Genomic DNA, 26,691 nt, shown 5'->3' with positions numbered 1-26,691 from the left:
AACATCTTACTGTAGTTGATGGGAAGCTTTTCCTTTGGGAAGAATTTTCACCTGTTTTGTTTTAAAAGCGTTTTTTTGTTTGTTCGTTTGTTTCTTTTCGTTTTAAACAAATGAGGAGATTGAATCAAAATGCATTTAATAAAATCTCCAACTGCTTCATTGGAATTGAGGATTTTTACTCTGGAAATGCTTTATGGTGACATAATTACTGCTAACTGTCAAATGGTGGAATTATTTTCACAGACTCAGTTAAATTTACATTAGCACTTCTATTCTGCAGCAGAAGTAGAAAACCATTTGTAAAAAATTCAGTTACATGACACAACGTGTTCTTTGCTCTTCCTAAAACTGTGCTACAGAATCGGGTATCATAATCTTGGAAATAACTCAAACCACAATTACCACTTTAAACTGCATTAAGAAAACTGAATGAAGTTCAAATGCAACTTATGAGTACAATGTAGGAACAAGGAGTACAAAGCCTCAAAGAAATCTTGTCACTAACCAGCAACTCAGGGGGAATAAAATCCTATTTTATTTAAATAGTCCAATATAAAGTTCCTTATGTGACTAAATTTTCTATTATCTCTTTAAAAGAAAACTTATTTGAATATGTTTTCAACTTAGATGTTTTTAAATGATTGCACACACTAGAACCCAACAGAATTAGAGCAAAAAAGTTGCTTTTGTGATTGAAGCACTGCAGGAAATTTACTCTTTCAGGAATCCAGCAGAAAAAGAAAGTCATACTGGCAAAACAGGCATTGTGCAAACCAAAAAAGCACAAGAGTATCAATTTTGCCCTGTTGCAAGTTTCAATCAGTCATCATGGTTAACATTACAAAGTTATCTTTCCCCATTTTTTTTTTTTTTGTCATAAAAAGGTGCTCCATTATCTGTGCAAATTTTAAATAAGTCCTCTCAAAATCATTAATTGTTTCCGTAATACTGAACTATTTTAAAGAAGAAAAAAAAAATCAGCATCAAAAACCATTTCCAAGGAAAAAAAAATCATTTATGAACTATAATCATGGGAATCCCTTGCACTCTGAAGGAATGGTTTCTATGGAACCTAGTGAAATGGTCTGTTTAATTACATTGTTAAAACCATGATTGAAATTCAAGTACAATATTAAAATTAAGCAAACTACATTCTTACAGCAAGCTGCTACAATAAGATAAAATTAAAACATGCTTTCTGATTTAAAAAAGGAACACTTGATGTAGAAATAAGAGCACAGTTTGGTATATTTGTGTTTGACTGGCTTACAGAAAACTTCACAGGTACTTGTATTTGAAAATAAAACTTATTTGAAAAGCATATCATACAATGAGCTTGCAAAAGACTGCAAGTTCAGATAGCTTCAGACATCCTTCAGAACAGCCTAAACTTGAGTTACCTTCAAAATTCTGCTATCCCTTAAAAATAAATAAAAAGGCTATGCAGCTTCTAGTATGCAGAAGTGGGTAAAAAAAAAATAAATTACTAAGATGTATGAAAACAAATTGTTGTCCAAGTAATGTGGGTTCCAATAGCCTAATCAGGAATCTATAGCTAAAGGGACTGTTTCCTTTTGCTGGCTTAGCTGTGCAGTTACAGGAGTTTTAATTAAGTCCACTACTTAAGACTCACTGGTAACAGATATGGAAAAGGAGAAGGAAAGAATTAGTTGGTAAAATATTGATTTCATTGCAGTTGTACATAGAAGTTATCAACAGTGGTACAAATAATAATAACTAAAGTATCTGCTTTGTTCAGAAGAAAACAAACACCGATCATTCTGAGAGACCTTGAAGCCCTAAGCCAAAAACATACTCTAAATAATGACATTACAAAATAATGGATTAGAAAAAATATCAGTTAACTTTTCATAAAGCTTATGTAAGTAAATGGCTTACCGACAACCATATGGCCCGAGGCACGGCCTAGAGGCAGTTTTAGTCTTTATCAACAAGAGCACAGATGTACAAAATCACAGTAAAGAAACCCTCTTTGTAATGTATATGGAGGATTTTGTTTGTTTGTTTACATACTACTGAGACTATGAATACACTTGAAGGCAAGTAAATCAGACAGAATGAAAATTAGAGCAGTGCTTATATACCAGTAAAATATACCTGCGACTTCATTAAATAATGCTTAGTGAGTTTCATTCTCCAGAGTGAAAGGAAAAGGGCAGAACTTATGAGTCAACTCTCTGCTTCTGCAAGTATTCCTCAATGTAACTAAAATAATGTCTGCTGTGTTCTTTCCAATGCCTTTCCAAGAACTCACGCAAAGAAAAGGGTTTGAAATGGTGAGCCACATGGACACCCTCTCCTCAACAGCTTGTCAGGTATAATGCCCACTTCCTCTCCTCATTCAAAAGTAACTGCATTTCTGAAAGCAGAATTTCCAAGAATATCCAATGTGTGAAGAAAAACCTTCAGTACTCAGGAGAGAAGGAGAAGCAGAGGGAAGTAACCTTGCTGCTTAGAAGGAAAATTATTACAAAACCACACCTCTTTGAAAAGGCATATGAGAAAGCAGATACACAAGATTTAGAGCCTCTGACTTGGTAACAGAAAAACGAAGTTAGTCTACAGATACTTTTCCAAAATTGGTGTTCTCAAAGACATTAAGCTCTCCTCACAAAATTACATGCCACCTGGAAACTTTAGAGAGATTAACTACTGCAAGTAACTTACCGCTCTACTTCATTGTAAAGCAGATCTTTGATTAAGAGAGCTGCAGCCAGGATTTCAACAGTGTTAATGTTACCTTCTGTATTAAAAATTTAGTGGATGTCTGTACTATGGATGTAATAAGTAGGTGAAGGAATGCATCTTTTATGCAATTACCTACACATCTGACTCAGAAGCCCTCCAAAAAGCCTTTGAAGAAGTCAATGGAAACTATTATTTGTTTCAGTTCAACAATGCTGAAACCACCACCAAACAGCAAGACTATAATTAAAAAGTTAAGCAGTTTGACTTTGGGGCAGGGGGAGCCCAGAGCTACAGGTGCTTAGTATTACAAAAAAAAAAATTGTCCTAAATGAAAAGTATCACTTATATGAAATTAAAATAACTTTGAAATATAAATGATTATTTTAACATTTTATAACTGCTAGGAACAACAACTTGCTTACGGGGAACTGAAAACAACAAATAGATATTATAATTAATGAATTTAATGAATTAAAAATATTTTCCTTATACAAGTTATTTAAAATTTAACACCTTAATTCTTACCCTTCTGTACAAAGCTTGCACGCAGTCAAAGTAACATTCTGACCATCCTCACTACCAAAAGGAAGTGTTCAAAGCAAAGATTTGTACACACAATAAGCATTTTCAGATTAATAATCTATCACAGGGAAGAGTTCCTTCAATCATTGGAAGTATTTTAAAATCTTAAACGATGGGAAAAAGGGGGGGGACAAAGCCTTACATGCTAAATACCAGCTGTAGGTACCTGTATGTAGAATTGATAATTAAGGTATTCCTAACACACAAAACCAGCTCCCAGACAATGCTATAGCTGCTACAGTCCATGGCTTGCTCATCTGAAGTAGTGTCTTTGTTGCCACATTTTACCTTTGTTCCAATACTTTTGTTTATGCTTCATGTGCAGAAACATATTTTGGTTGGAGAATATGTCCAAGTCTCAACCTTTCCTGCTTTTGAACTTTTTTTTCCTTTTACAGGGAGTTTTTGTTTTGTTTGTCTTAAAAACTTCACCATTCTGCGTCCCCAATGGCTTTGGAAAATACATAATCTCTTCCATTAAGATTCATGATGCCATCCTTGAGATGAAATTTCCATTTGTTTTTACTTCTATGGATCTAAAAATAGGGGAGAAGGTTGAAGTATTATTCCACATCAAAAATAGGCAGCAATGTATAAAGTAAATTATATAAGCAAGAAAAATGAAAATAACAATTAAACACATTACTTAATTACTATAAACACACTGAATATCAATACTGCATTTAGCTGAGGAAAACAAATCCTAATGAAAGATCTAGCAATACTTTCAGCAACATTTTTTAAACCAGGTTACAAATCCTCACAGCAACTGTTGAGAAACCGTTCAAACACAAAGATATTGTAAAACCCAAAGCATTTAAACATTTTTAGAGATGGCTGGAAAGGAAATATGAGAAACAGACATCAACTTTTATGCTTGATTACAACATATTATGAAACTCCACTTGAAAGACAGATACTTCTATTTCAAATACTGAAAGACTGATGTTTTAAACTTAGCCCTGCAAGAGTCCAACACTAAATTTATTCTTTGCTTCTGTTGTCTAAATTCTATTTTGCTTGCAAACTAGTTTGACTACTTCATATACAGATAGACAGTGCACATATTTAACTATCTACCTAAATTATGAGTTTGACTCTAGGATTCAGAATGTTAAGAACTGATTAAAAAGCAAATGGAATATTTTAAAAGACTTCAGTCAGTGTGAAATTCTCAGACATTCTCAGATATTCTCTTTACAATACATCTTCCCATTGGCACTAGATAACAAATAATGAACAGCAGTTTGAAATTCAGTATAAAGTTAGAATATTTTAGGGTTCTCTTATTTTGTTTGCAAATAAAACACACTGTAAGTACTAAACAAATAAATCCATGCCACCCCTCAAAAAGGCCATCAGAAAGAATCACAAAATCATCAGAACAATTAAGCAATGGAACAATGAGATATTTAAAGAAAGCAAGGATGTTCCAAGAGGACATACTGTCCAAAAGAGAAAGATCACTGTAAGTTCTAACAGATTGAACACAAAAGTGTCAGTAAGCAATATAAAAGAAGTTAAGGAAACTTTACAATAGGCACATAAAAATCAAAAAAGCCCAACTGCTACTCTTCAAGTTTCATCAAGGACAGAAAGTCTCATTCTCTATTACTAGTGGTGTAGAACCACAGTACTCTTAACAATTATTTGTACTATCATTTGCTCTCTGGCTATTTTAAGCTAAAATACGTTAGTGGCATCAGCAAGTAAGCAAACAAGAAAAGGTCTGACTCTTATACTCTAATTTCCACATGGCATTTAACAGATATCTCTGACCAGACACGTGTGAGCTGACGTAAGTAAAGAAGAAAAACCCTCTGATAAGTAACTGATAAAAGATGGTAAACCAAGAGTAAGAACTCCTCTATTACAGCAGAATGAGATAATTTCAAAAGATATTTGTGTTCGTTGGAGTGAACATGGTTTAAGAATTCACTAATCATCTGCAAAATGATGAAACGTAACTGATCATAAAAGGAACAGTTACTGAACAGCTACAGAACAATTTTGCAACCCTAGCTCCTAGCTGTGTAACAAAGTGACAGTGACATTCAATGTATATGATAATTGTAATGACAGAGGGAAAAAAAACAATTATATCTTGCACAGATAGAAAAAAAAATGCTGGAGTTGACAATTACAACTCAGGAATTTGAAAATCCAAGCTTTCTAAAGGATTGATGTCATCAGCTCTCTGATCAGTGGGGTCAAAAGCACACTTGAATAACGACACAAAACTGTTACACCATTTGGTAAATTGAAGGTTCACCTATAATATGAATATCCCTGATCCTCTGTCAACATCTCTCGATACCAAATAAGATATGGAAGGATACAGAAAAATTAAATACATCTGGAGAATAAAGAATAATCAAACGTTTGGACAGCTGTACAATTAACAACAAAGCAAAGTACAACTCTGATTTTGAAGACAGAAGCATATGATGATCTCCAATACATAAAGTACCAAGAAAGCAAACAGGAAACACTTTCAGTCAAAGAACTAGTAAATATCACAAAACGAACATGCTCAGAAATATGTAATTTTGCACATATCACATAATTCAGCTACAAAATTTCTCCCTGTAAGTTTACTAGGATTCAAAAAACAATAATTTCTTGACCATATAAAGCCACCGTTATCTCTCTCAAGAGACAGATCACAGAAGGGTAGTGGAATGCTCTTTTGTGAGCATCACACTACCTGTCTGCCCTCATCTCATTGTGCCAGAGGCATCTGCTGATGCAGGACACAACGTATTGTGCAAGAGAGAACTCTGTTCAGAACACCTGAGCTATTGTTTTTGTATTTTATGAAAACAAACTGAACAGTGGCTGTTTGGTAGGTGAACACATGGCTCTAGAGTTACAAGATGGGCAGTCTTCCCTACTAAGTTCAAGTTCTTTTCAGAGGGCAAGGATTTCATAGTTGCTCTTGCTCAGCTTTAGCAGCTCCAAAACAGCTTTCCTTCCTACTGTCTCTCATAACCCTTATGAACTGTTTCCAAACTAGTATTTTCTGATTATAGTCTGGAGGAGAAGGACGGCCAGCCTGTAGATAGCACTGCTACTCTCCTCGTTCTTGAATTCTTTTTGAGGAAACTCCAAGCAGAATGAATAAAAAATCTTCAGTTATTTCTGCAAGACATTATTTGCAATGCAGAGCTTTTTAATTCAAAGATCTTTTTTCTGCTTTAGAATGTATCTTTAATTCTTCACAGTCCAAGTCACCTCACACATGAAAAGAAAGAAAATCCTCCAAGAGCCTCTGGACAAATATTAAATAGTTCAAAGATGTGAACATACATACACAAGTATTTTGGGGCAAGCATACAGAAATAACATAGTAATTCTACAGAAGACAGAAGAGTTCAGAAATTAAAGCAAAATGTAGAAAAGAATTCCACACTGCTTTTCCTGAAAATAAAAATAAAAAAAGAACAGCATAGAAAGAACACACTCCTCTGAAAAATATTCACATATCAAAAAGAGAAATTTTTAGTGATCAGTAAGTGGTTTTTTACTAAGTCAAAATCTTGATGACTACTATAATTTAAGGCTACAGTGAACTACAAAACTTACTTATGATAATTCTCCATAGCACAGCTCACTGACCTTCCCTTAAAGTCACAGATATCACAGGTATGATGAAGAAAAAAATTCAACCAAATTTTTCTAGGTTTTATTCTATGTCACCAGGTCTAGTTAAAAAGCACAAAACAAACCAAAATACCCTTACCTTTCACATAAATGGTTGACAGCTTTTTTTTATCAACAATCATATTATAACCTTTACTGATCTACCTGTACTAAACAGTCACACAAAGATATTTCATCACTTAAAAATTATGACTTGAAGGAATGAGAAAAATTACATTTCTTGCATTCTGTTTTATATTTTACCTTATCATACTGACACACAACAACGTTTTCCGTATCAAACAGTTCTTGTCCTTCCTCATCGCTCACATCATCTTCACTGTTAAGAGGCTCCTGAAACAAACACATGGGAAAAGTTGCAACCTTTAGTAAAGTTGTAACAGTTACTTAGATTACTTGTGCCAGCCTAGGCTACAGTCTGTTAGAATGGATCTATACGAGCATTTGAGGTGTGAAGTATTAAGCTTTCCAGCAGAGGGCTTGTGTACCTTTCCTTTCTTCCCTTGGTGATACGAGCCCTAAGGGGATGTCCTTACCAATTTCAGGGCCCAGCTTCAATGTTCAAAACAGATGATGAGCACAATAGTCTTTTATCAACATGTCACATGAAATCTTTTCATTCCTTTATTCTGCAAGTTCTAGTGCTCGCAATTTCCCTTCACAAAAATTTATCCTTATGCGTATTTACTTTTTTTCTAAAGCACCTAAACAGTGCAAATAAATATTATTTACACCACTCTCTATATTCCGTTTGAAATAGAAATTCCATGACTTACTTATCTTTGTCTAGTGTACTGCAAATGGAAACAGATCTCTAAAAAAGCAGGAAGTTCATAGAGGAGGAAAAAAGATATTTTAAGATGATGCATAGATACATAAAAATAACTTCTCCAGATTTAAGTATTTTCACTTTCCTCAACTTTTTCTTTCTATAAGTGGTCTTTCCACCTCAGAAGTTTTCCAAGTTGTGTCCTCTACTCTTTACTATTTCTTTAGACCTGTCTTGCAAGATTACCAAATGACACCACAAGGATATTTAGAAGTATCACTGCTGAACTGCAAGTCTCGTTTCTCTTTCCCTGCATGACCTTCCCACCTGTACTTAAGAGGATTGCCTTAAAGCTCATATTTAAACTGGATACCTCTTCTAGATCATTCTTGCTCCTCTCCTCAAGCATCTGACCATTAGTGTTTGTCAAAATAAAATTGACACACTACATTCTATGCAGTATGGTGAGAATGCTTCTGCAAAAATTTCCTTTTTTTTCCTTCACCTTTTTCTACCTCACCTAAACAGCAAATTTTTCAAAAGCTTAAAACAACCACTAGTAAGTGCAAAATAGCTTTTCTCAGGTCTCAGCTTAATCATTATCTTTCCACCTGCCTCAAAATATATAATCTACAGTATGAAAAACCATCTGTAGTGACAGAAGAAAAAAGTACCAGAGTTCCTGACTTCTAAGTACTGTTATAGTTAAATTTTAAGGAATTGCTCAATTCATTAACTAACTGCTGATGAATGCTGGGAGAAAAAATAATTGGGGGGTGGGGTGGGGTCTCATACATACAGATTATAAAGCCTTGGCATATTAAAAGATCCACATTAAAGAATACAACATTGAAGCACAAAGACTTATTAAGGCAACTATTAACACATTCGAGACTGATATCAGTACCAATCAAAATAATGGAAAAGGTGATATGGACAAAGCTTCTAATAGAAAAATATTGTCTGACACACTGTAGATGTATTACAGAAAATCCAATTTAACTCCTTGATAAAAATTCTAAGTTTTACCAGCATGAAATGCATGGGTGATACAGATGGTGAAATGCTACAAATGCTCCTCATACTGGGATTTTAAATGAAAAATTAAGATAACTAGAAAATCCGCAGAGAACTGTGTAAGTGATCAAAATGCATTTTACAGATAGATTTAGGGACTGTGAAGCTTCCAGACAGAAACTGTAATAAAAGTACTTTTAGATTATTAGCTTTTTCTGTGTTTTTTTAGGTGGGAGCAACAGAACAAAACTTGGTAAGAATCACTGTCTGAAGTCCTAAACCAAGTAAATGGAAAACCTGAACCAAACACACAGTGTTATGAAGCAAGTTACTAAGAACATGTCCTCGTGTTCCTAACTGCAGACTTAGTAAAACCAAGGTCACATGTGTTTTTTAAAGTATTTTTTATAATCAGATTTCATTCTCAGGCCCCTTCTACTATAATATAAAGCAACCTAGCACCACATCTATTTGTTCCTTCAGTGTATCAGAAATACACTCACCTCTTCTCATTCCTTCTACCACCTGCCTTTGGTATACACTCTGTCCCAAGTAGAGTAGATTATTTTTGTTTGCTTAAGAAGGATTCATGATATCAAAACATCTGAAATACTACTGTTGAAGTCTTCAAAAAGGCACTCATCATAATTAAGCTTTTTCTGTCATCCCCTGCCACACCAGCTGCATTTCAAGGTGCTTTGATAATACACAGTTTCCACCACGACAGTATGGGATATAATGAGACTGCAGTACACAGATAGTACTGCTATTTTCAAGATTATGGGAATATTACATTCTCTGAGGCTTACAGAATCACAGAACTGTAGAGGTTGGAAGGGACCTCTAAAGATCATCAGTCCAACCCCCTGCCAGAGCAGCTCCCTAGCCCAGGTTGCACAGGTAGGTGTCCAGGTGGGTCTGGAACGTCTCCAGAGAAGGAGACTCCACCACCTCTCTGTGCAGCTGTGCCACTGCTCTGTCACTGCATTGTGAAGAAGTTCCCATGCACATTTGTGTGGAACTTCCTATGCTTCAGTTTGTGGCCATTTCCCCTCATCCTATCACCACACACTGCTGAAAAGCGTCCAGCCTTGTCTCTTTGCTTCGTTTTTTTACACTTCTCCTTTAAGTACTGTGGGGAAAAGTAAAAATGAAATAGAGGCATACTCCAATCTTCTCAAGTAATGTTAATTTACCTCTTCAACCTGGCCATCTTCACCTCCATCTTTTTCTTTGTCTTCCTCTTCATCATCATCATAGTCTTCTTCCTCATCTTCTTCTTCTTCGGATGATGTGTCTCCTGCTCCATCAACTTGGAGAACAAGTGGTGCTTGTGGTTGTGCCTGTTGTTGCTGTGGTTGCTGCTGACCAGCTGCAGGAATCTGTGCTTGAGCTGGTGTAGGGGCAGCCACTGTTGTAGGTATGACTTGAGTTTTATTTCCTGTAAACAGAATCTGCTGAGGCTGAATAATCACTCCTGTCTGCTGGGGAATTCCTCCAGGGATTGGAGCCAACACCTGATGGAAGAGTATAGTGGTTGGTAACACACCAGAGTACCTCAGCAGTTACAGAAGACAATTAGGGATATCAATCTGACTTGGACTAATTAGAAAAAGAAGTTATGAATACTCCATCTATATCAGAGAAGTAATTAAATCTTCAATAACATAGCTTCCCTAATTACTTAGTCTTTTTACCTCACTCAAATTCCAAGCACAGTGGAATAACATTTAAACTCAAACAGGAGATTATTTTTAGAATTCTTTTACAGGATACTTAACCTGAAACTCACTACATATCATTATTCATGTCTAAGCTGCAGAACTGTGACATAATAGACTCAAGGCCAACACAATCCAGATGCACAGCTGACCTTGTAGCTGAACAAAACTCCTCACAAAAAAACATACTGTATTCGGAAATGAAATGTCCAGGTTTGGTGTGGGGTTGTTTTTATGCTTTGGGTTTTTGTTTATTTGTTTGGCTTTTTTAAGGCACTTTCCTCTACATGCTCTGCAACACAAAATCATGTAACCGATGAATAAATTTGTGAAAGGATACTGACTAGAATTGTGCATATAATGTAATTTATTATTGGACCCACACAAAAACCAATGCTAGTCTGAACCTTAATATATGTCAATATGACATTTGAAACAATATTTCTAAATAGTTCATTTTTGAAAACATCCTTAACACAATCCTATTTTAAATATACTACTTCTCTCTTTGTATTCTGTTTAAATTTGACATTGAAAAATGCAAGCCAATTTAATAATTATTATCAGATTTTTATTTTCAAGTGCACCTATTAATTTCTTTTCTTTACCTGCTGTATAACAGGTGCTTGTACACCACCAGGCTGCATCTGTGGTATGACCTGCTGCTGTAGAACAACTGGCTGCTGTGGCTGAATGATATATTGAGCTCCATTTGCAGTTCTAACTACTTGGAGGATCTGGCCTGTAGAAAGATAAATAAACACACAATTAATCGAAAAACAGATATCTCCATTTAAAATTACCTTAGTTTAGAAAGCTGTTTCCTGAAAGAACACTGGTAACAATTAAAGAGCATTACATTCTGTTTTCACCCATGAAAAGATACTATCCTATAGCAGCTGTGCCAGAAACGAAGCATTAATACGGCTGCTTGCTATCTGTCATTGTGAAGTATGCAACCCAAGATTAAACCTCTAAAGCAAGACAGTATTTCAAATATTAGTTCCTAGTTATGAACATACCTCATGTTTTTTCAGATAAACTATACAGGCAGGGTACAAATGAATCACAGAACCATAGGAGTTGGAAAAGACCTCTAGAGATCATCTAGTCCAATCCTTCCTGCTAAAGTAGGTTACACAGGGAAGTGTCCAGACAGGTTTTGAATATCTGTGAAGAAGGAGACTGCACAACCTCCCTGGGCAGCTTGTTCTAGTGCTCCGTCACCCTTAGAGTAAAGAAGTTTTTCTCATATTCAGATGGAACTGTATTCCAGTTGGTGCCCATCAACTCTTTTCCTGTTGCTAAGCACCACTGAAAAAAGCCTGACACCATCCACTTCACTTCTACCCATTAGATACTTCTAAGAATTGATAAGATTCCCCTCTCAGTCTTCTCCAGGCTGAACAGCCCCAGGTTACTCAAGCTTTCCTCATCTGGGAGATGCTCAATGCCCCTCATCATCTTTGTGGCTTTCTGATGGACTGTCTCAAGAAGTTCCCTGAATTTCTTGAACCAAAAAGCTGAGAAATGGACACTGTACTCCTGATGTGGCCTCAACAGGACAGACTAGAGGGGGAGGAATAACCTCCTTGAGCAGCTGGCCACACTTTTTTTATTGCACCCCAGGATACCGTTGGTATCTGCTGGCTCATGGTCAACCTGATGTCCACCAGGACACCCAGGTCCTTCTCAACAGAGATCATTGCCAGAACGCCAGCCCTTACCCTTTACTGATGTGTGTGGACTCTGTGCTTGCCCTTGTTGAACCTCCAAAATTCCTCTCCATCCAACTCCTCAGCCTGTGGAAGTCTCACTGAATGTCAGTCTCTCCTCCCAGCTTTGTAACATCAGCAAACTTGCTGAGGGTGTGCTCTATCCCTTGATCCAGTTCATTCATGAAGACAATGTACTAGGCCAGTACTGACCTCTGGGGAATTCTGCAAGCTACAGGGCTCCAATTAGACCTATGTCACTGACAACAACCCTCTGAGCTCTACCAGTCAGCCAGTTCTCAATCCACCTCGCTGTGCACCAGTCTATCCCCCACCTCCAAAGCTTACTTACAAGGATGTTACGGGAGATAGTGAAAAAAGCCTTGCTGAAGTCAAGGTACACAAGATCCACATGAATATATACCAAAACAAGAAACACTGAAGTTTTATCCTTATACTAATTATCCATTTCTCTTCCCTTTTCCCACAGTATCTGTACTCTCATCTCTACTCTATTTCTTTAACTACCCTATAGCTTTATTATTTTACACCTACTCTTACTTTACAAAGTATGTCTAAGACTCACATGCCATTACAGCTGGCCTCCAACTCTGAAAATGGGGAGCTAAGATATATTCCAACACACTCTTTACATTTATATTCAAATAAAGGAGAAGAAATGAAATCAGACAATCCTCAACTTCACTCATTTCCCTAAAGACCGATTTTATTTCCCGTTCTACCTCCAGTGCAAATTGCAAAGCTCCCTTTACTCAAACAGGTAAGTACATCTGAAAGAAGAAAATACAGTTCTGAAGGCTATCCTAGCCCCTCTGTAAAGAAAGCACACTATAAATATATGCAACTAAAAAAGAAAATAATACACACAACAGAAGTAACAATATAATCTCTCTTAAAGCACAGATGTTCTTCTTTAAAAATTAGAAGAACTTAAATTTCTAGAACAGCTACACACTTTGATTTTATTTCAACCACTTATCCATTAAACATTGAAATGCATAAAGTAGAGAGGTTAAGTCACAGGTGCTTCTGAACAGACCAAGTGAATTACTCCAGCAAGAAAAGCAACTGATTCTAGGAAACAGGTTTTCTCAGATCGTTCCCAGGCAACACTACAGGTTTGGGGCAGAGTTGCTGGAAGAATGCATGAAGAAACAGACCACAGTGTGTTGGACAACACGTGACTGAACACAAGCCAGCAATCTGTCCAGGTGACCAAGAATGTCAATGGTATCCTGGCTTATATCAAAAATAGTGTTACCAGCAGGAGCAGGGAGGGTGATTGGCCCTCTGTACTCAGCACTGGTGAGGCACTGAGTATCCTGAGTACCGTGTTCAGCTTTGGGCTTCTCACTACAAGAAAGACACTGAGGCCCTGGAGCACGTGCAGAGAAAGGCAATGAAGCAGATGAGGGGTCTGGAGCACAGGCCTTTTGAGGAGTGGCTGAGGGAACAGGGAATGTTTGGTCTGGAGAAAAGGAGGTGCAGGAGTGACCTTATCACTTTTTACAGCTAGCTGAAAGGAGGTTGTGGAGAGGTAGGATCAGCCTCTTCTCCTGGAGTAACTAGTGACAGGACTAGAGGAAATGGCCTCACATAAAACATCAGCTAAGCTGTTCACGAACATCACATTTATATTCTAAGCATAAAGAGTAACAGTATATATACATGAGAAATCTTAAGTGAAACTGGCATTGCCATTAGGTATTCTATTGTATAAGCTTAGCAGGAACCACAGTCATTAAGGCACTTACCTTTCCTGCACTTCTGTCACATCCTAGCAACACTGCTCACATTGTGCCTCACAACACTCAGAAATACATGAAGGGAAGTGACTGCAACATCCATCTTAATGCACATGTCTAAAGAGCACAGAAGGCTCGCACAGAATCTCTTAGGTTCATGAGACTAATCAGTCAGTTAGCAACAGTCCAAGAGTGTAGTGAAGACTCCCAGATTCTGATATCTGAACAATATATGGCAGCAAGTAAAATGCATAATTTCTTCCTCCCAAACACCCACAAAACCACCTCAGTGTTAAGAGAGTTACCTGAATTTGTAAGTATCTGCTGAACAGGAGTAACACCAGCAGGGAGAGCCAATGTAGCTGCTGTGGCTGCAGCACTCTGAAATACGGGAAAAGATTTTTAGCAAGTGTTATTGCCAGTGTTTCACATTACAACATACTGCCTGAAAATATGAACCTATTGTGACCTACTAATAAAATACTGCATTGCTTAGATGGCAGTTTTGCATTTTCAAAGCAGCTAAAAACATGAGCCCATAAATCTGAAGGAAAATAAGGTACTTAAGCAGTGACCATGTTCACTTGTCTTGTTTTCACAAGGAGTAGCAATCACATTTGCACTATTGTTCATTCTACAAATGATCTGCATTTCCAATTCCAAATAACACAATTCTTTTGAGCGAATAGACACGCACAGCATACCAACTGCTAGCAGAATTACTTATTTTTTTCTCTGAACACAGCTGGTTAATAGAGAAATCCAAAGACTCTCAATGGGTAACGATTCTATATTATGGAAATTAAATTATAATGCAACTCACACGAGTTCCGAACACAAAAATCTGGATTAAGTCCTTAACACCTATACAGACATGGATTTCTCCAGAGGTTTTTCTACTTCAAGTATCTAACTGCAGTTTTCTTTTGAAAATCCTCCTTCTCCTCACTACAGTGGGACCATGAGAAATTACCCTCTGCTACTGAAAGGATTTAGACTTCATTACTGAGTACATAAGGTCCAGATAATAAGAAATACAATCTCCCCTTACTGACTGATCCATACAGTAGTAATATCACTTCCAAAACAACAGAAAAACAAGTGAAACTTGAAAGTAGTTTTCTGCATCCACATATTGCAAAGGCAGATAAATAAATTCTCATTAGTCACTGTTCTCCAAGACATTCAAGGACAGACACATACTTTAATACCATCCTAAAAGCATATTAGAAACACATCAATATCTCAACCCACTTCTATAAAAGAGCATTTACTGAACAGTAGACTTCTTCAGTTTACAATTCTTTCGCATTTTGACAGCACCTGAGATTTAAAAGCTCTACAACCTCATTTTTGCAATATCCATCAACAAGATTTAACTAAATGAGAGAAAAAACCTGTTTAACTGTTCTATGGAAGTTACAAATTACACTGAAATAGTTGTAAAATGCTTTAGGAAAAGCCAGATATTACCATGCTCTCAGCTTCTGAGTATATCTTTGTAGTTGAGTAATGAAGTTCAGATTGTTTCCTATAATGTCAGCAGCTAGTGAAGAACTGAAGGTTACACAAGTTGCCAATGCCTTGACTAATAATGAAACATCGTTTCATACGGTCCTACCAGAGAAGCTGTAAACATGTAATGAATTCTGATTTTAATATATTTAACTACTATTAGCTCTTGTTTTCAAGGACCAAGTATATATATGCATGTACATATGTTTTATTAAGCCAGGGCATTAAAATAAATAAATACACCAAAATTAACCTCTTGAAATAAAAACTGAGAGAAATGGGTAAATGACCAGACTCTGTTTTATACCCTCCTATGAAATTAATGAATCTAAATAACATAACTAGAAAATATGGATCTGAGTTGCTAAATTATCTCTCATTTGCTACAAGCTTAGACTTCAGTACAGTTGATGCTGTTTCCTCTATCTAGAAAATACAATGCTTGTATCTTTTAATAATGTTGCATTAGTATGCAACAAGTACATCATGCAGATTAACACCAAGAATACTCCAATTTCTAATTTAAATAACACTTAGGCTTACCACACTTAGAACTATAGGATCATATAATCAGCAAGTTTGGAAAAGACCTCCAAGATCATCCAGTCCAACCATCTACTTAAATTAGAGGATCCAGGTAAGCCCTAAGATTTGTTACTAAAACTAAGTCCTCTTTTACTTCTAGACTGTCATTTCAGCAGCAGAACTCAGAAGGACAACAGACAGTTTTATCAATGTGCCTTGCTTTTAAGCATCTGATTACAAATACCAGATTTGTGTTTACCATTCAGTAAAACAACTTATATAATGACAGTGTAAAGATGTACAAGCTTTAGCTTTTCTTACCATGCCTGATGCATTCATGTGTGGTATCAGCTTGGAATCTGGCACAATAACCTGCTGCTGAGGTGCTAGAAACAAGAAAAATACAGCACGTCATGCATACTACACAGTCTGCCAAAAATAACATCCAAGCCAAAATAACTTTGAAAAGACATCACACAAATATCAACTGAGCTTCACAGAAAGAAGAACTACTAAGCAATCTTCAATCTTACGAGTTTTAATCTCAAGACAATATACAACAGCAGCTCTAAGATGTGGTATGGCTATTCTGCCTTTTACAGATTTTACTTCAATGGCTTCAATTACCTACTCTAATCTGTTGATTACAAAAAAGTGCAGAAGTGTCCAAAAGACTCCAACATCAGGGACAGTGAATTGGAATATGACTAAGCAATATGAACTAATCATCAATACAGTACTCTCAATCCAATTCTGTAACAAAGGACATTCGAGAACACTGAGGTAACAGAATTACTGGAAAGACTCTGGGGAAAGAAGCCCCACATTCCTGCACCAAGATTCAAAGTTATCTCTCTCTTCCAGGAAATCACGACCACATGCCAGAATCACACACAGCACAGCAGGAACCTCTTACTTTCACCCTAGTTTCTCTTTTTGGCTGCACCAATCCATAAAAGGAAATACTTAACCAACTCACCCAATTTTATCACCTCTCCCTTGGAAAAGGGAAGTCATGCACTGAGTAAAACTGGAAGTATCTGTGATCGAAGTGCTCTGATAACCAAATTCATTTATTTTCCACACTGACATTTGGTCTTAAGCCACAGTGTAGGGCAACAACAAACCAATTTAAATACATTACTGTATTCAGGATCATATTCAACCCTAAGAGAAAACCAAGGGACAGGGATTTCCATATTAGCGGAGGGCAATGTGGTCAACAGAGTCACAGCTATTCACCCAAGCAGCCACTAGAGGTCCAGGTAAAAACGTCTGCAAACTGCCAACCCTGACTAGCTCATTTCAAGAAGCTTTTACTTAGGGGTCTTAAATATCAAAATAAATTTTATTTCAGCAGCCCCAACTGATTTATGTCCAGAAACAAAACAAAACAAAGTAACATAAGAAAAAAAAAACAAAAAACAAGGACCATTAACAGGTTCTGTTCACAGCAGTTCCCTGTTTTGAATATAAACTTTTTCAGGAGGGAGAAGAAAATCAGCTCAGTTCCCTCCTGTGCTTATGTCAACATAGGCCCTGATCTACAAAATCTGATACTGAAGTCCCTGATTGACTATCACAGATAAATATATTTATGCAACCACTGCAATAGCGTACTGATAACATGAGCATTTCATGAGATTTAAACAAATCTTGCAGTAAGCAAGCAGTAAAAGCTAGTAGTATTTACAATTCTGTAACTGAAATCTGAAAATGTTTTCCTTAAATTATTAATGGAGAACACACAGAACAATCACTACAAGAAACACTACTCTTAAAGCTAACTGAAGTGTACCTTGAACCCCCACTGCACAATCTGCTAAAGCTGCAAGAAAAACAGCCATTACACTTTTCACTGAAAACCTCTTCTAATATGAAAAGAAATAACCTACGTATACTTAAGAGAGCTTATTCACATCCTAGCATCCACTTTTGCTTAATGAAGTCTTTGTTTCTAAAATTAATTTGCTCCAAGTGCCATTACTATCTTGTGAATAAACTTGTCAACTGCTTCTGCATTGCCTTTAAAGTAAAAGCTGTTCATGGGTTTTTGTCACAATCTGAAAGTCACGCATTCTGAAAAAATAAGTTACGCAGAAAGAATTCAACTTTTTAAAAATCTTATGCGTATTTATAACTAAGAGAAATGTCAAGTTACTTTTCCATCAGAACAGCTCATCTGATCCATTAAATAGTCAAGTAGAGACTAATGAAGTTTCACATGAAGACCCAAGGTTATCTACAAGACAAACATTCTTCCCATAAATTTAGAATATGCTACATAAGGAGTTGGTCTAATTTGAATCTTTCACCAAAGATTATACTGTAAGCCTGACCTTGCTGAGATGCTGGAATAAGAACCTGTTGTGGCTGAGTCTGCTGCTGCACAGTCTGCTGTGGCTGAGGTTGTGTGTGATGGTGGTGGTGATGATGCTGCTGTTGCTGCTGTTGCTGCTGCTGCTGTTGCACCTGCAACAAAAGCTGCTGCTCTTCTGAATGGAAGCCATCTACAGCCTTGGACTGCATCAGCTTGTTCTCCCACAGCTAGTTTGAGAAAAGAAAGAGAAATCTCTGTAGTTTTTACTTAACAGGATTTGTAAAAATACAGCCAGTACTAAAAAATTAGATTTGTGTTCACTGTTCATCGTATGCAACCTATTCAGCCAAAAAGTCCCTGTGCAAATAAAGGCTGAGGACAGACCACCACACAGGTCATGTCTTAAGAAGAAGAATTAAACAGTCAGCTAAAAATAATCAGTCTAAGCTTTAACATTCATTTTTTTTCTTCCATTTCTGAAAGAGCCATAATAACTCTTATAGAAGCATGAATCAGAAAAAATTATTCTTTATTAGAGCCTTTCCCAAAACTATTCCTTCCTAAAACTCCCCAATCGAAGTACTTGAAGACTACTGCTCGAGGACATACCAGTGGAAACTACTAGCATATCTAAGATGATATCAAGCCACACAAGTATTGATAGTTTTTGCCATGATATCAAACTCAGCCTCTGAGAACCCTGTAGTTCTTGATGTCAGCTGAATTCTCACAGGAAAAGCCATAGTCATAAAAATGCAAAAATACAGAAGTGTAAAGTATTCAACAAGTAAGGGCACCCAGGACTGCCAGACCCTGATAAGTACTCCCTAAGCCTTCCTTTATTTCCCTTCTTTGCCTCTTTCTTCATTGAATCTTTTCTGACATGACCTGTGGAACACATCTGTGATGCACTCCCCTTCTTCACTAAGACAGAAACATCAAGCGGAGTGGACACTTATTTTTCCAGCATAGAAACCTTTGGAATTGTTTTCCTCTAAAATAAACATATCTTTCTCTTTTCTTTTTTCTTTTTTTTTTTCCCTAAAGAAAACAGATGAAAACTGAGAGACTGAAATGGTTACACAGTTGATGATCTAGATGTTTGCTATTAGTTTCCGACAAGTTTTGACATGCCAAATTAAGGAAAGGGAGTGAGCGGATACTTTTCTGTAGTATAATCCAAATGATATGGGACTACAAACACATATACAAATACAGTGCTTCACTAATTAAAAATCAGCATTTTACTGTGTACAACAGTAGGCAGGACCAAGAAACATTTGGTGTATTTGGTCTATTAAAAAAAAACCAAAACTTTCAGCTTACTGTTTTGAGTTCCATAAGAACTTGTTCATCCACTCCTTCATCCAGAAAAACTTCTCTGACATCATTAATGACATCTTCAATTACAGACCTGTACAATTTAGGCTTTAAAAAAATAAGTAGTTAGCATTACTTTTATTTTATAAGGAATTCAGCATCGTAACATTAGATTCCCCCTTCACCCACCCACCAAAAAAGTATAACCTGTGAAAGTCACTACAGAATACACTGCGTGTTTCTGATGTAAAACTTCTAAGAAAGTATAAATTAGGATGAACAGCTCTAACAAGATGGAAAGGGACCATTTGCTATCGTTTGCTTCAAGAGAAACTTCAAGCCATAAGGAGTGTAGTTCTAAACATGAAAACGAGACTGTTTTCCATTTGGAAAATTTGTTTCCCTATTTGCTACTATAGGTGCTGAATATGTAAAAATATTTGCACGAGTGCAAAATATTTATGTTAAAGAATACTAGAAGTTCAAAAAAAAATAAAAAGGAAACTCATTAGCACTTGCTGTTAGAACAGGGATCAAATACAGCTCAGGATGTTACTGCATTGAAAAACGCTGAAGCCTCAGAACTGCAAGTATTCATATACAAATGTCCTTTCTTAACACACCTTATTACAGAATCTATTGAAGACAAGATTATACAGAGAGACAAACATTTGTTTGCAGCCAGTACCTATGTACACATTTTTCAGGCAGCAAAACTACACACGTTCTATTACACTGATTTCATGTCTAGACTGTCATTGGGAAAGCTAATTCTCAGTTCACTTCAGGCTGCACACAGAGGTGGTAAACTCTCTACCCTTGGAGATGCCCAAAAGTCACCTGGGCAGGGGCAGGGGCACCGTGCTCTGGGCTGGCCCAGATGTTCCTATCAACTTCGGTCACTCTGAGAATTTGAAAACACAGGTACAATTTTTAAAAGAGTAGAACTGTTTATCAATTCATGCATGAAATTTAATCCATAAGCCAATGGATAATTGTACTATGCGGGTGTTGTACCTTATAACCAAACACTACTGCTTGAATCTCTCTATGTGTGTGAGCCTCAATTGTATTTTGGTTGAATTTAATACGTGTACTGTCTCATTACAAGGTAGAGCTGCAAGCTCTGAGTTAGGGCCAACCTGCAGCCTAAGGACCACACGTACTTCTCTGATGGAGGCTGTTCCTTGGGCTGAGTGTTTACTGCTCCTAAACTAATCTGGAACTAACTGCACAATTATTTTAGGTGACATCTTCCCCTACTCCACTCTCATCAGAAATGATGTCACTTGCATCAGATACCTTGTTATGCATGCAAAGCAATCACCCTGTCCTGGCACAATGAGTTCAGCACTCGGGGAGGGCTGTCCTCAAGGTGAACCAGTAGAAAGCCTGCACCAAGCACACACAGTGAGACAGGCACAGCTGGGACTGCACAGATTTACTGCTCACACTTAGAGCATTTACTTTATGCATACACAGCTGCTTAATGCATCCCCAAAGTGCTGAATTCGTTACAGATATGCTAAAGATTACACTGCACACGTGTTATGAAACAGAATGGTTATGTCCCTGTTATGTACATGGCTTACCAGCTCAGAACAAAGCTGAGCAGCCACTAAGCAGGAATTTAAAGTGAACTGGTATTACAGCCTACTTGGAAGCCTGGAACCAGGATACTGTCTCCTGAAAGCTGCTTAGTGCACCATGCCCATAGTGTTTTAAACAATGTCTGTGGGGCATACTAAGGTAGTTTTTCTTAAATTAAAAAAAAAAAAAACAACAACAACAACAAAGAAAGGCACCAAAGACACCAAATCACTCTGGTCAGAAGATCCATGATCCAGTATTTTGGCACACAGCACACACTCTCAGCACTACTTTTATTCTTAATTTTAGATTGTACCAGTTGGCCACTTTTCAGCTTTAAAATACGCCAAGGCAAATCAAGGAGCTGAAACATCAGAATTCACCCTTTCTTTTTGACTCATCTCTGCAGAAGCTTTCTGGCCTCAAGTAACAGTGGATGTTTGCCATACTTAAAAATTACCTTTACAGCACCTATATCCAAAACTCATCTTCTCCAAAAGAAATAACACGCACTAGATTACTCAGAAATTCTTTCTTTCAAAACTGTATGGCATTTTTATATCTAAGGTGCTAGGTACAGCATTATTTGTTCTCATAGAGTCAACTGAAGCAACCTTTCAAACCCCGGCTTCTCTTGAGCCCCAGTACTTTAGGTCTGTGCAGTGAGAAATACTAAGCATCATTAACAGGATTATTTTTCCACTTAAGACTTAATTCATTGCAGATGCAAAAAGACATTCTACTTAATGTCATTAAGTCCTATTACTCCTATAATTAAACAAATTGTATGTAGCTTATACAATTCAACTAGCACAGAAATGCCACTTGACCTACTGTTCATATTGTTTCTTACAGTATTAAAGGCATATCTGCTTAAGGCCAAAACCATACTGCAAATACACATCCTTAGGTACATGAGTTGCTTCACTTAAGTCAATGGAGCATCCTTATGACTGAAATTACAACTGAACCTCCTGGAGGATGGAGACAGCATTTTCTCCTTCGGTTATCTATTGTTTTACTAATAAAGCAGACTCAGCACAAACAGGCCCTGATTTCCACCACCTCTTGCCAAGTGTTTCCACGATTTGCTCAGAATACAAAGCCCTGAGAAAAAAAAACCACTGACACTTAGGCACAGCAAACTGAACCCACAGCTCAGCAGTCTGCAGTGTTCTGGTCACACTGTATTTCAAGACACAATACACTCACAGTTACATGATTAGCAGGAGAAGGACCAAAAAAACATCTGCACTTTATACTGCAATAGTGCCTGAGCCTCTGTGCTTCCTGATTTCACATACATTTCCATCATGCTCAGACAGACCCTGGCTGTGCGCAGTTGTACTGAACACCATCCAGAACAGAATAGTGAAAAGCAGCATAAAGTACTACTTCAACAGATAAAAATAGACATAAAACTACAGAATTTAAGAGCTCAAACCCTGACCTTTAGAAAGGAAGCACACTGTATTTTTTATTTTCTTTTGATAGACAGTAATTGTTGGCTTTCAGTATTATTTATGGGATGCTTGAGTTGTTTATACAAACTACCTACATCACTAGAGATGAATGATCATCATTTATGTCATGCGCTGCTTACTCAAAATTTGAACATGGGCACACAGTTAATGAACAAGCCCCCAGCAGGACAGATGGAGAGCTGCATTCTGTCATAAACTTTCACATTCAGTCAAAGAAAGCAACAAGAACATAATGGAAATTTAAAAGATTGCTATTAAAATACTCGTGCTTTCATCTGGTTCATATTAAAGTGCCTCCCTCATAAAGAGCACATTACTGTAAACTTCAGGCCCTTTTAAGAGCAAACACACTCAAATCGCTTTTCAATAAACACTACTCCAAACACTTACTATAGATTAAAGACAACAATTAAAATTCCTGATTTATTAGATAAAACCACAAACACACAAAAGATTTGAAATCTCGTACATCCCCCTCTGGGAACATACGGAAATGATTATATTTCACTTTCTCTGTACATCTTGTAAAGAAAACTCTGAGCATAGTGAGACCGCTACACACACTCCAAATCAGAAGAGCAAGCAGGGAGCAATTTTAAGCAATGCCACATGCCTTTGGGGGCTGCACTTCCTACATTCCATCAGTTCCAGGGTACAAAACCTACACCTCTTTCTAATTGTTGTTACAACACTCAGGCCAGTAACCAACACTATACAAAGGAATACACGCTGCACACTTTGTGCATCTGACAGTTTTCTCCTAGTTCCTTCTGCAGTTATCCCTGAAATGTTACCCATCTGTTTCTCCTGTCTGTAGGAACGCAGCTAGGAGCTGCATGACATGAGAACATCATCGCACTGCAGAGGTAACTACTTTTAGTCACAACTACACCAAAGAGTGCAAAAGAAGCAGTACATACAACCTACATTGTAAGCAATTAAATATAACGTGAGGGTTTGGGGGTTTTCTTAAAGCACTGTTACACCCTTAAAAGGTAATTACCTTTGTCACCCACAAAACCTTATACCACGTGAAACATCACATTATGTGGATCCCTTACTAGGAAGGACAGATTTGATCAGATGCTGACGTGACACTATGACACACCAGGCCCAACATTTGGCTTACTGAAGTTATGAGCAGGTTGCAGTACCTCAACACATCCCTGCTTATCTTCTATAACTCTGACATATGCATGGTTATCATTATTACAGAATAGAACTGATTTTTGCAGAGCACTGCAAAATTGTGCTGTTTCTTTCAGATTCAACCTAAAGCATCCCTATAGGAGTCAGGCTCATTTTAAGTTCACATTAATCTGAACACTGTGATCAAACACTGGCACCTTCCAGCAGCACTTTGCAGAAGTTACGCTATGCTAACACAGAGATGCAGCACTGATAAGCCTCAGCAAGTTGCTGAAACACAGATATTTATAAGTACCACAAAGATTACTGAATACAGAAGTGAATTTTCCTATTAGGTAGTAACCTGGTAGAAAGAGACGTGAAGCTGCTAACTTACTGAGGAGACAAAGAGCCCTTCCTATCAGCTAGAGAAGAAAGCCAGCAGTTCACGTACAGAACAGCTAGCAAATTTGGGTTACACACATTCAGTAAGCATCCTACCAGCAGCTGACCTGCATGCAATGGCTCACTGCTGTCCCACATTCTGTTCCATAACAGTTGGTAAAATAGCAAAGCAATGCTACTCCCTTCCAATCACACACCATAGGCTGCAGGTAAGAGTTTGGATTTCAAAAGAAAACTCTGTACCATTTGCTCTGTAGTACACAGAATACAAAATTAATTAAAATAACAGTGAAAACTCCAAAACCTTTCAAAATCTCAGTATGCCCCATCACCTTCAGCTACTAGAAGCACACAGCAATTGTTCACACAACCTGTGCCCACGACCCACAAACACAACTTTAACATTAACGCTGCTTTCAGTACAAGAACTGCACCAGACACTGGCAAAATGCCATGAGACAATTCCTGCATCTCCCCTTGCCACATTGGGTAAGAACATCTAAGTCCTCCCTTCCCCATCTAGCAGCAAAACTCTTTAGAAGACGATAAGGGTACACAGGGCTGCACGCTATGGAGAAAAAGACACACAGACAAATGATTTAAAAAAATTAAAAGAAAACAAAACAAAAGGAAAAAAAAAAAAAAAGCGTTTTCAGGAGGCCGGCGGTGCCCTCTTCGCGCAGGACACAGCCACACGGCAGCGCCGCCGCTCCTCGAAGCAGGAGCACAAACCCAGCGAAACCCCGAGCGGGCTCCGAGCGACAAAAAGCCCGGCCGGCAGCCTCCGCCGCGATTGCACGCACCTCCCAGCCCGCTCTCGGCGGCTCTCTCCCTATTTAAAGGCTGATGTGGTGTTTAAATGGAGAGGCGGTGACGTGGGGCTGGAAAGCACCTTCCCATCCTAGCAGAGTCTATATTAGAGAGCGGCAATGGCTCTATATAAACAGGGCGGCCGCAGGGAGGAGGAACACAAGGAGCGGGCAGGCAGAAAGGCAAGGGAAGCCATGATGGATCCGAGCACCACAAGCAGGGCCGCGCCTGCCGCCGGACGCCGGGTTTGTGCCGCCGGCGCTCGGGGCGGGGGTCGGGGCCGGGGATGGAACGGCGACCGAGGGGCGATCGGATCGGCCGTGCGTGTGACTGCTTATTGCAAACCGGAGCGAGCCGTCCCGTAGCGAGCCGCCCGCCGAGGTGCAGAAAGCACGAGAAGGGACACAGGGGGGGCGAGAGTTTTCTTTGTAAAATAAATAACTGCCTCGCTCGCTGCGGAAAAGTTCCGGGCCGGGCCCGGCGGACCGCCGCCGCAGGGCTGGGACAAGTGCTTTTCAACCATCGTCTCCTTCCGATCAAGCAACATAAAATGGCTCCAGCGGAGCCCTGGCTGCCGCCGCCGCCGCCAACACCCGGCTCACCCCCGGACGGGCGCGGGGCCGCCGGCGCTCTCTCCTTCCCGGGGCGGCTTTCCCCCCCACTCCCCCCTCCCCCCAAATCCACCCGCCCACCCCTTCCCGCCGGACCCCGGCCCGTGGCGGGCGGCCCCGGCCTCTCTCCCCCGCGGGGCTCCGTCCGCCGCCCGCCCCCGGGCCGCCGCCCCGCGCCCCCCGCTCCGTTCCCGCCGCCCCCGCTCCCGCCGCCCCCGGCTGCGCTCTCCCCGCCCCGGCGTCGGGCGCCACAAGTTGTCCGCCACCGCCGCCGCCGCGGAGCGGCCCGGACCCCGCCGCCCCTTCCCGCCGCGGGCCGGGGGGAGGGGGCCGGGGCGGCCCGAGGGACGGGGGTGCGGGAGAAGGGGGCGGCAAGCCCCGCCGGCCCCCTCCACCCGCGCCGCCCGCGGGGCCCCCCTCGCCCCCCGGCCCGGTCCTTACCACGGGGTTTGTGTTAGTCGAGCTCGCCATGTCCCGAGCCCCCCGGGACGCCCCCAACCGCGGGGGGAGTCGCCCCTAAAACAATAAACCTGCCCGGCTGCGTTCCCCCCTAAGCCCGCGCGTCCCGCCCCGGCTCACGGGCGACCCCGCGGCCTGGCCCGGCCTCGTTCGCCGGCCTCGGGGCTGCAGCCGCCGCCGCCAGCCGCCCGCTCTGCCCGCTTCGCCCCTTTATATAGCGAGAGCCGAGCAGCTGCGCGAGCGGCCAGAGCGAGCGGGGGACGCGCGCGGGGGGGGGGCGGCCAGATACCGCGAGAGCAGCACGCGAGAGCGCGCTGCGCGCCCGTCACGTGAGGAGCCCGCCCTGCCGCCATGACACCTACTGAGGCGGAAGTCTCCAAGTGAGGTCGCTCTGCTGCTTGCCGCGCCGCCCGGCTTACCGAGGCGGAAGTATTAGCGCGCTGCCCCGGCGGGCTCCGCGCCTCGGTCCCGCCCCACGCGCGACGCCTGCCGTCACGGGGCGGTCCGCCTCAGCTTTGCCGCCGCAGTCTTCACCTGGTCTGTAGGATAACTTCTGAGAGCAGCTTAGAGCTGTGATGGTAA

General features: G+C 39.6%; 1 protein-coding gene across 1 annotated transcript; it reads right to left on the bottom strand.

Annotated features, from left to right (window-relative positions):
- Positions 1 to 3,021: 3,021 nt before the first annotated feature.
- GTF2A1 (general transcription factor IIA subunit 1) lies at positions 3,022 to 26,326 on the bottom strand. The gene is made up of 9 exons (XM_065752231.1): positions 26,092 to 26,326; positions 19,629 to 19,730; positions 18,322 to 18,529; positions 16,304 to 16,368; positions 14,248 to 14,323; positions 11,070 to 11,203; positions 9,937 to 10,257; positions 7,198 to 7,287; positions 3,022 to 3,827 (listed from the first exon to the last, which is right to left on the bottom strand). The coding sequence occupies exons 1-9, from the start codon at positions 26,119 to 26,121 to the stop codon at positions 3,720 to 3,722; spliced, it is 1,134 nt and encodes a 377-aa protein (XP_065608303.1). The 5' UTR covers positions 26,122 to 26,326; the 3' UTR covers positions 3,022 to 3,719.
- Between the last annotated feature and the right edge of the window lie 365 nt (positions 26,327 to 26,691).

The sequence above is a fragment of the Cyrtonyx montezumae genome, unplaced genomic scaffold (genome assembly GCF_038088225.1).
Source record: "Cyrtonyx montezumae isolate F1298 unplaced genomic scaffold, pur_monq_1.0 scaffold_10, whole genome shotgun sequence".
Taxonomy (NCBI): Eukaryota; Metazoa; Chordata; class Aves; order Galliformes; family Odontophoridae; genus Cyrtonyx; species Cyrtonyx montezumae.
Note: the sequence above shows the minus strand (reverse complement) of the source record. Positions and strands in the feature narration are given on the sequence as shown.

Bases quoted from the DNA above. Each gene is read 5' to 3' on its own strand.
- GTF2A1 (XM_065752231.1), bottom strand. From the start codon at position 26,121: ATGGCGAGCTCGACTAACACAAACCCCGTG. The intron at 19,731-26,091 runs GTAAGGACCGGG...ATTTTTTTAAAG, and splicing joins CGACTAACACAAACCCCGTG to CCTAAATTGTACAGGTCTGT. The intron at 14,324-16,303 runs GTAAGAAAAGCT...CCCGTATTTCAG, and splicing joins ACATGAATGCATCAGGCATG to AGTGCTGCAGCCACAGCAGC.